This window comes from Haliotis asinina, chromosome 13, assembly GCF_037392515.1.
Source record: "Haliotis asinina isolate JCU_RB_2024 chromosome 13, JCU_Hal_asi_v2, whole genome shotgun sequence".
Taxonomy (NCBI): domain Eukaryota; kingdom Metazoa; phylum Mollusca; class Gastropoda; order Lepetellida; family Haliotidae; genus Haliotis; species Haliotis asinina.
In genome coordinates, this window is record NC_090292.1 from 32,656,241 (window position 1) to 32,665,966 (window position 9,726).

Below are 9,726 nucleotides of genomic sequence, written 5' to 3' on the forward strand. Positions count from 1 at the left end.
CAATTGCAATTCGGATCTTCACGGGTCCGAAGTCATGTAAGCAATTGGGTCCCGATCCACGAAGCGTTCGTAGATCTACGACATTCGTAAGCCAATGGTAAACTATAAAGTTACGACAGATCGTAACGTTACGAAGAGGACGTACACTGACATGGTCAAACGTTGCATCACCGACTGGCGTTAGGTCGATATTTACATGACATGGAGCTTTCATAATTAAATACATACAGACGATACCAATTAAACCAGTTACAGTTTTACCTAAAGGATTAAAGAACATACCAAAAAGATCCGTGGCACCTAAAGGATTAAAGAACATACCAAAAAGATCCATGGCATTTCCGTCGTATAGGTGTGAGGCCTATCTACTTTTAAAAATGTTTTCTGGTATATCGAACGAAGCTGATTTTCTTTGAAAGGTCCGTAAACGATGCGTATGAACATATAGTTAAATTTGTTTGTTGGTTGCCGCTGCGTTCAGCAATTGTCTAGCTATATGTCGGCGGTATGTAAATAATGGAGTCTGGACCAGAAAATCCAACATGAGCATCGATCTACGCAATTAGAATACCACATGTGTGAAGCATGTCAACAAGCCTGACCACCCGATCCCGTAAGTCGCCTCTTTCCACAAAGGTTGCTGAAGACCAATTCTAACCCGGATCTCCAAGGCCCGCTTGCTCACTGAATCCGGAAATAGGGATATTTCTTTCTGTACTCATCTGATCCAATGTTGGTGGCTGGTTCATCCTGGGCCCCAATGGGTGCCACTCATCCATGGCACGGGAAGAAGGCGTCGTGGACCAAGGGTATGGTTCAGGCGGAAAGACATTGTGTCGAATATAGCAGTTATAACTGAAGATGTGTGTAGGGAATGTCACGGTGGCATTACGCGTGAATGTTGGGATATTTTGTTCATTGAAGTTGGCTTTGCAAGTGTAATTGGCGCTCTGACCGACGTTCAGCAGATGGAGATTTCCTAAAATATAAAAATGAATCATAACAGTACTTACGAACTGAGACATAGATTATTATGCGAGTGATCTTAGTTTTACGCCGCTTTCATCAAATATCCAGAAATATCATTTTGGAGGGGTGGGTGTGGCTGGGGAGACACAAAAGGACTTCACACATTGCATCCATGTGGGGAATCGAACCCGGCCTTTTGAAGTGACTTGCGAACGCTTCAACGACTAGGCTACCCCACCGCCCCGATTTTCAAGAAGACTGCTTGTAGAAGACACCTACGTTATATTTTTTGCATTATGATTACTATAATTTTACGTTATGATGATATATTATCAAGTCTAAATGGAACGCACCTTCCACGTCAATGTAGTGCGATTTGTCGACGTTGACGTCCGATGACTTCGACGTCCACGAGTAGTGGGGCGTGGTCCCCTTTGGGGGTGTGCCCGGGAAGCACTTCAGCACCGTGTAGACTCTACTACAGACGTCTGCGTTTTCTTCGTCGAAGACATTCCTTGAGATTCCTTGTAATAAACGTGTGTTGTGTGAGTGAGTGTACGTGTACACAGCAGGGGAGCATACAGGTAAACAGAAAGAGTGGGGAGGAAGAAGCTCACTGTTGAGAAACAGAGTGGTAGTGCTGTACACTGCATTTGGGATAAGGGTAGGGTGCGTGCTGTGCACTGAACAGAGTGAGTGAGTTTAGTTTTACGCCGCACTCAGCAATATTCCAGCTATATGGCGGCGGTCTGTAACTAATCCAGTCTGGACCAGACAATGCAGTGGCCAACAACATGAGCATCGATCTGCGCAGTTGGGAACCGATGACACGTGTCAACCAAGTCAGCGAGCCTGACCACCCAATCCCATTAGTTGCCTCTTACGACAAGCTGAGTCACCTCTTATGGCAAACATGGGTTGCTGAAGGCCTATTCTACCCCGGGCCCTTCACGGGTCACACTGAACAGATAAATGAGTGAGAGAGTACCGTACACTAAGCAAGAAAAAGAGTGAGTCAGTGAGTGGATACACAGAAGGTAAATGAGGGGATGAGAGAGTGAGTGAGTGACTGAATGAGTGATTGAGTGAGTGAGAGAACACTAAACAATGAAAATTCTGCGCTATTTACATGAAAACATCATGTAAATTGTGTGATATATTTGATTTTGAGATGACCCCTTCTGCCCTACACCGGCATTGACACAGTTGACAAATTTAAAATGCACGTGTTTTAAGTCACGTGACATGATCTGCCGAGCATAATGTAAGAACGCGACATGTGACCTGACTATTTGCATGACTGGGCCGCTGTTCCGGTAAGTAGCTCAACACCCTTGACGTGTGAGGTGTTGTTGTGACTTGAAATACTGACAGCTCTTATAGACAACTTTCATATTATCGAGTGATAGACTATGACAATTAAAATCCTGAATTGTCGAAGAATTATAAAGCCTCATGCCAAACTGGAAACGGATAGCACTTATAGTTTTATAGTAAAGTTACCAAACACTGTCCTGAAACATTTTCTGCCAGACTGTATGTGTAAATCTATTCGAGGTCTTCCCATAGCTTTCTGCAATCTACATTCTGTTGCGAATCAACATTCGCGTTGTCCTATCGACGGTTACTAAACATTTAGATTATTTAGAGATATTATGGATTGCAAACGAGTCCTAAGTATGAGATATTAAGTCCCCGTAGGAGATACTATGTCCTACGTAGGACTTAGTACTTAATATCTCCTACGTAGGACTTAGTATTTCCTACGTGGGACTTATTATCACCTACGTATTACTTACTATCTCCTACGTATGACATCGTATCTCCTACGTAGGACTTATCTATCACGTAGGAGATACGCTTTGGTATAAACTAAACACATTTAAAGGTGCCATTTTTTAAGAGAATGAAGACACGTTATTCCCAATGTTCAAAAAGATTAAGATTTATAGATATGAAATTTTCTCTTTAAAGGCAACCGACTTCTGCATAAATCTAATGCTTGAGTAGTGTTCTTTGCATGGAGGGGCTGCCGTTTCCATGTCCTTTGGACCACCGTAGTTGTGCAAGGGGGTATGCCGAACACTGCTGTTGCACTGCAGGTCTGCTTTCCCCTCTAGCAGACGGAAGGTACAAGAATCTTTCTTTTTATGTGGACGTTTGTACACAGTTTGTTGAGGAGTTTGTGTCGAATGCACCACAGGAGGCATTTGTCGTTGTACAGGTTTTCTATGTTCGAGAATCTGCCGTCGATCGCGATTTCTTCCTGAACCTCGAGCGGGAGGCGTTATTTGGGTGTGTAGTCGTCTTTGTTTTTCCAGAGAATACATGTCTTGCTGCCGGCGTTGATAGTCACTGGTCTCTTGCAAGTCGAGTTGTCTGTAGTGAAAAAGGGGGAGAGTTCTGATATGGCAGCGAGGCAGTCCGTGCAGCGGTTGTTTCTGTCCTTGGGTCCAGGACAGTCGGCGAGAACGATTCAGAGTTTGCCTGCTGCGGGTCGAAATTGGTTGGGCGGGTAGATGTAGTCAAAGTGTACTATTTTGCCGTCTTCTATGATCTCGCAAAAGATTAGCAAATAGAGTTGAGGAAATTGGCGGGGTATCTGGTGGCACTCGTAGAAGGTGTGACCCGATCGCTCCAGGATTTGTTTCTCTTGGTCGGAAAACAAGATGCGGGGACACGTCTCCAGCAAGGTCTCAAAGACTGCAGCCATGTCGGAAGTTGTCTTTGTTTGTGGCCGAACTAGAGGAGGCGCTAACTGCCCTGGTTCCGAGGAAGAAGGAGGATTCGGGAAAACGGAAAATAAAGCCCTGAGCAAACGCTGTGCGTCCTCGTTCTGGCCCAGAGGAAGACCTAGCTATGCTTTACCAAGTGCTGCTGTGTCTTTTGCCAGCATTCTTGATACTTCCTGGGAATCCACAACCGGTCAGAACCAGTCATTTCGTACTTTGGTCAAGCAAGGTCAAACTACAAGGGGGTCAGCTGAGTAGTTGGAACAGTGAAACAAATGCACGTGCGGAATGTGATGAGCGTTAGCTTAGACCGACCCTTCTTGTTCTCGGTGTTTCATTTAATGTGCATACCCCCTTGTAAAATGCAAATCAATAATAACGATTTGAAACTATGGTTGTATTTATCCTAAGTTGATTAAAATTCTGAGATTGAATTGTTCAGTTGGCAAGGTATAATTGTGAGGATTCGCAATTTTAATCGCACTTTATTCGATTTACGTTTTTGCTTAAAGTGATATTCATCGGAACGTTGAGTTAGAGTTGAGTAAGAGTACACCGAGCAGACACATGAGTGAATGAATATGCGAGTGAGTGAGTGAATGTGTGTGTGAGTGAGTGAGTGAGTGCACTCTGAGCAGGTAACTTCGTGAATGACTGAGTGGATCTAACATGACACCCCAAATGTATTTGATTAGATGTGTTAGACGCGAATTACCTTCGTTAAAACCAAGAGCATACTCACGAACCAAGAGAAGTTTATGTTGGACAAAACTACACTCACACCGATCACCATTCGGGGGCCTACTCGTGTTATTCCGAGACAAGCCTGGTCTCTACGGAAAGGGGCGAGTGGTGAGGAATGACTTCTGGAAACTCCAAGGAAGTATCTCTGGTCGGCGAATGGAGGCAACAGACGGCTAGCTACCTTTACCGTTCGGCAGTTGTGTTTTAGCAAATGTTATACATTATATGAGAGAGTGAGTCGGGTTTACGAGGCCTATAGCGGGGCAGGAAACACCAAAACTGGACTTCACACATTGTACCCATGCTGGGAATCGAACCTGTGCTTTCGGTGTGACGTGCAAACACTCTAGCCACAGACCGTCAGCTCCATTTCATTATCATTGAGAAAATATATCGAAATTGTCTTAATGCCTCAAACTGATACATTTGGAAATATGAATCGGTGCAAAACACTCAGAATTTGAACAAAGGTAAAAGGTCCACAAACGCCGTTTCATCATCATGTTTGTCTGGGGTTCCATGTTGACCTTGACCTCCATTTGAAGGTCACTGACAAAATATTTCGACATGATGTACATGATGCCCAAAATTCATTTATTTGGACAGAAGGACTCGGCGCAAACCACCTGGGGGTTAAACAAAGCTGCAATGTCGAAAAACGTCGTTTGATCATGCTGACCTTGATCTCCATTTCAAGGTCATTGACATAAGACATGCCGCACAGATGCATCTAACTGCAACACTCATTCACATCGTGATACTTACTGATACGCCTGACGGTGATGTAGTCGCTTCTAGCTTTGCCGTACTTGTTCTCTGCCAAGCATTGGTAAACTCCCTCTGTGACATTATGGAAAACCCCTACATTCGTGGGAGTCATGTTCAGTGTAGTCGTCATCCGGCTCAGCTTTACTCTAGAAATCAAACTACGTGAGTCAGCAAACGCCTTAGCCACTGGGCCACAACACCACCCCACTTCTTTAATAACTGATCCTCAGCAAGCCTTTGCAAAAATACAGGTGGCGCTTAGTTACATTCTCAGTGTATATATATGGCTGCATTAACACAACGACTATGGAAAGCAATAGTTCAGTGGTAAGGGGTCTGCCTAACACGCTGAAGGCCTGGGTTCGATCCCAGGCAGGGGCACTTGTGTGCGGGTTCAGAGGAGGGAACACTGTGTCATATCCATGAACAGGATGCATAGATCCACATTGTCCCAGTTCAGCCAGCTGTAAAATGGGTACCCGTGAGGATGTGAGCGTGATCATTGCGCCTAACAAGCAGCATGGCTAATACTAATACTCATTTTACGACTGCCGCAAAGCAGATGTTTCTGTTCCAGTTTTAGCGTATGGGAGTTGCTAGCTGTGGTGATACAACAGTCTTGGTACTACTCACGTAGGTTTAGGGCTGCCGATCGCTTCACAGTTAATCTGGGCAGCGTTGCCAGAATACAACACCTGCTTTGGATCACTACCAGGAACAAGATGAGCGAAATGCGGTGGAGCGAGATCTTCGACATGGAAAAGAAAAAAGTTAATGTAAAAAGAATGCTATCTCACACACTCACTTATAGGATATCACTGTATGTAAGTTGCTGTTGGAGAAAGCTCGAAGTGATTTGAGTTTCAATTGTTTATTAAAATGAAGTTAATTTTACACCTCTTTATCACCCCTGGGAACACCGGAAATGAGTTTCACACATTATATAGGAATCGAACACGGGTCTTCGGCGTGACGAGCCAACCTCCTTAACCACTAGGCTACCCCATCGCCCGACGAAGCCTACGAACACAGGCATGGAACAAACCAAGAATATATTATCAGCCAGAGTTCGAACCCCCTGTCATAGTTTAGTGGCGTAGCCAAGGGATGCGACTCTGCACATGAATTGTGTACTTTCTTTTGTACGTCAGTTTACATTGCTGAAAAGTGCACTTTTTAATATTAAGATATTATACATGTAATTGTAATAGCATAACACATTATGTGTGAAGACCGGGTTTGATTCCCCACATGGGTACAATGTATGAAACCCGTTTCTGGTGTCCCCCGCCGTGATGATATTAGGATATTGCAAAAAGCGGCGTAAAATCCACTCACTCACTCATAGTACAATATCTGGTTTTGCAGGTAACCTTGAATATTTACTGAAATCAGTTTTTCTAATTGTGGTCAGATTTAAAATCAATGATTCTCGACTCACCTGCATATTGTCCACTCTGTGCACCAATGACGCTCAGCAACAGCAGCAGCTCTCTCATTGTCTGCACGGCATAAAACAACACTGCGACAGTTAGGTGATACACTCGCGTCAGATACGGGTTGATTCTGGAGTGGTGGGGCAGCCTAGTTGTTAAAACGTTCGCTCATCACACCGAAGAGTCGGGTTCGATACCGCACATGGGAATAAGGATGGATGAAGTCCAATTCTTCTGTCCACCTGTGATATTGCTGGAATATTGCTGTGAGAGGCGTATAATTATACGCACTCGCTTACAGTTGATAGGTAGGGTGGAAGATCGAGATCCCAGTGTCCTAGTCACAGTCCCTGAAACACGTTATTTTCCCTGCTGCCAAGCCCACCCTGCAATGTAGTCTGTCTCACAGTCCCTGAACCACATTATTACCCTACTGACTAGCTCTCTCTACAATCTACTCTGCCCCACAGCCCCTGAATCACATTATTTACCCTACTGCCTAGCCATCCCTGCAATGTAGTCTTACTCAAAGTCTCTGAATCACATTACTGTTATTTTACCTGCTACCTAGCCCTCCTTACAATGTTGAAACCATTGAAGAAAGTCTAGATTTTCTCAGGTTCAGGAAACTCTGGTCTCCCTGGAGCTCCTTTTCAGTTCATATAAATTTGTTTGTTACTGTCAAATAAGCATAAGTCTACCAGCCCCCTGTCAATCACCTTATGTGTATTTCACGTTATTTGAGAGCGGTCGAATCGCCTCGTGGGTTTAGTGTATGCCGCACTCAGCAATATTCCAGCTATATGGCGGCGGTCTGTAAATAATCCAGTCTGGACCAGACAATCCAGTGATCAACAACATGAGCATCAATCTACGCAATTGGGAACCGATGACATGTGTCAACCACGTCAGCGAGCCTGACCACCCGATCCCGTTAGTCGCCTCTTACGACAAGCATAGTCTCCTTTTATGGCAAGCATGGGTTGCTGAAGGCCTATTCTACCCTGGGTCCTTCTCGGGTAGGATGTTGGTAAAAGCGACGTAAAAATAAACTCACTCATTGTTGTTTAACGTCATATTCATCAATATTACAGCTGTGTTCTGTAAACAAGTAGGTGGTCCAGACAAGCAGGGCCTATATTTCCGAAGCTGTCTTAGCTCTAAGACATGTTAATGTTAACGTGCGGCATTTACGACTGTCTTAGTGCTAAGACAGCTTCGGAAATCTAAGCCCTGATGTATATTATGGCCAATCATCCCAATGCACAGGTTGCAACGGGTCATGATCCAGGACCCCGTTTCACAAAGCTCTAAAAGCCTAAGATCTCGTAACCCTTTACGTAGCATTCGTACTTCCCGTGTTACACTACAAGGGTTACAAATGCTACGAAAAACGTGAAGTGATCGTAGGCTTAGGAGAGGTTTGTAAAACGGGGCCCTGGCCAGCCGATTCACTCGGGCACATCACACAACCGGAAAGTATTGCCGTAGAATGCCAGTCCACGGAATCCATAAGCCGGTTTCGGTGACAGAAATCTGTATAACACAGGCGTCTTACAAAACGTTTCTAAGGACAGTATGCATAGGTTAGTCACCCTTACAAGTTAGTTATTCAAATAAATTGTGCGAGGGCTTTGCGAGGGTGCCAGGGACTATAAATTCGAAATTTGAAATTTGACAGAACCGACACAAACAAACATTAACCAAGGAATTGTTGCTCACGTGAGGCTTGGCGTTCAAATTTCAAAGCCCACTGATCGGGAACCAGGTCCATATTACTGAAGATATTATGATCCCTGTTAGAAATGGCAAAGCAGAGAGGCTATTTGGTAGATGCCGAGGAAGCCGAGGAAGCCATTTGTGGGATGTCACAAGCAGGAAGGACATTTCTGGGATTGCTCGAGCTATATGTGAGCGCTATATGTGAGTATGACACCATACAAGAGGCCATTTGTGGATCTGTCTTCAGCGCGTATGGCACTGGTGGGGTGACTCCAGCAAGCCTTCAAAGGTAGGGATACCATCCCCGACAACTGCAAAGGTTACTACTCACCACGTCTGCAATATATCCACTTGTTACATTGCCTCTATATTGCCACAGGACGAGACACTTCCCACCCACAGAATGCAACAAATATAGTAAAACAAGCTATTCAATACTCAAACGTCATCGATTTTAGGAAGGATAAAAATCAGACCGATATTAATAAGTTCTAGTTAGGCCTCTGGAAAGATATGATGTTTCTGAACCAAAATGGCTCGATGACGCAGATCTTCCGGTTTGTACCAATTTCCAACAACATGTCTACAGTATTCCTTTTTTTGAGCGGAAAGAATGTGTTTTTCGGTCCTCTTCACAGCGATTCATTAATTAGCCACAGTTATGTTTCAAATGCACTTGACAAGCCTTCTACACCTCAGCAAACACAACGTGCACCCATATACATTTCGTGTATGACTCGTTAAGATCCGGGTTAAAACCGGTCTTCAACAACCCTCACTTGTAGTACGAGTCAACTAAAGTGATCAGGGGGTCAGGCTCCCTGACTTGGTTGACACACGTCATCGTATACCAGTTGCTTTTGTTACCGACCGTTTACCATATTGATGTACATTGCCGAGTGCGGCATTGAAAAAACACAAAAAGGCAAACAAATTTTCATGTACAGATGCTACAATATCGGGCACATTCGACACCGCTTGCCTCTTTCCGTAATCAGCAAGAAGGCCTTGCTGCTTGACCTCGTCATGACTCGCACTCTTTCCGTAAGCTGCAAGACGATATTCGACTTAACTGCTGGTCACGGATGGTGAGAGGAAGTCCCTAAGTTGTATAACTGTGTACCCATTTCTCTTTCAAATAAAACACGGATGTTTCGGCCAAACAGTTTGTGTTACCTCCCTTTGGTCAAACATCCGGAAAAATGTAAATATGGGAATCTGCACGGATGGGAACGACAAACATTGCAAATAACGTTCTGGCCTAACTGTCTGTTGATCGTGACTCCCTCGATGGACAAAAGTGTCTCCTAATGATACCGCGATTGGTGGAGAGCACTACAAATATCATTAGTCCA

The 9,726-nt window shown here is 44.4% G+C and overlaps 1 protein-coding gene across 1 annotated transcript in view; it reads right to left on the minus strand.

Moving 5' to 3' along the window:
• LOC137259759 (fibroblast growth factor receptor homolog 1-like) overlaps nt 1-9,521 on the minus strand; it is a 29,338-nt gene extending 19,817 nt beyond the window's left edge. The window contains exons 1-6 of the mRNA XM_067797363.1: nt 8,703-9,521; nt 6,655-6,715; nt 5,847-5,961; nt 5,211-5,359; nt 1,323-1,493; nt 659-979 (exon numbers count right to left, since the gene is read on the minus strand). Coding sequence (XP_067653464.1) covers nt 659-979; nt 1,323-1,493; nt 5,211-5,359; nt 5,847-5,961; nt 6,655-6,712 — 814 coding nt within the window. The 5' untranslated portion in view covers nt 6,713-6,715; nt 8,703-9,521. The remainder of the gene's footprint in view (nt 1-658; nt 980-1,322; nt 1,494-5,210; nt 5,360-5,846; nt 5,962-6,654; nt 6,716-8,702) is intronic.
• Between the last annotated feature and the right edge of the window lie 205 nt (nt 9,522-9,726).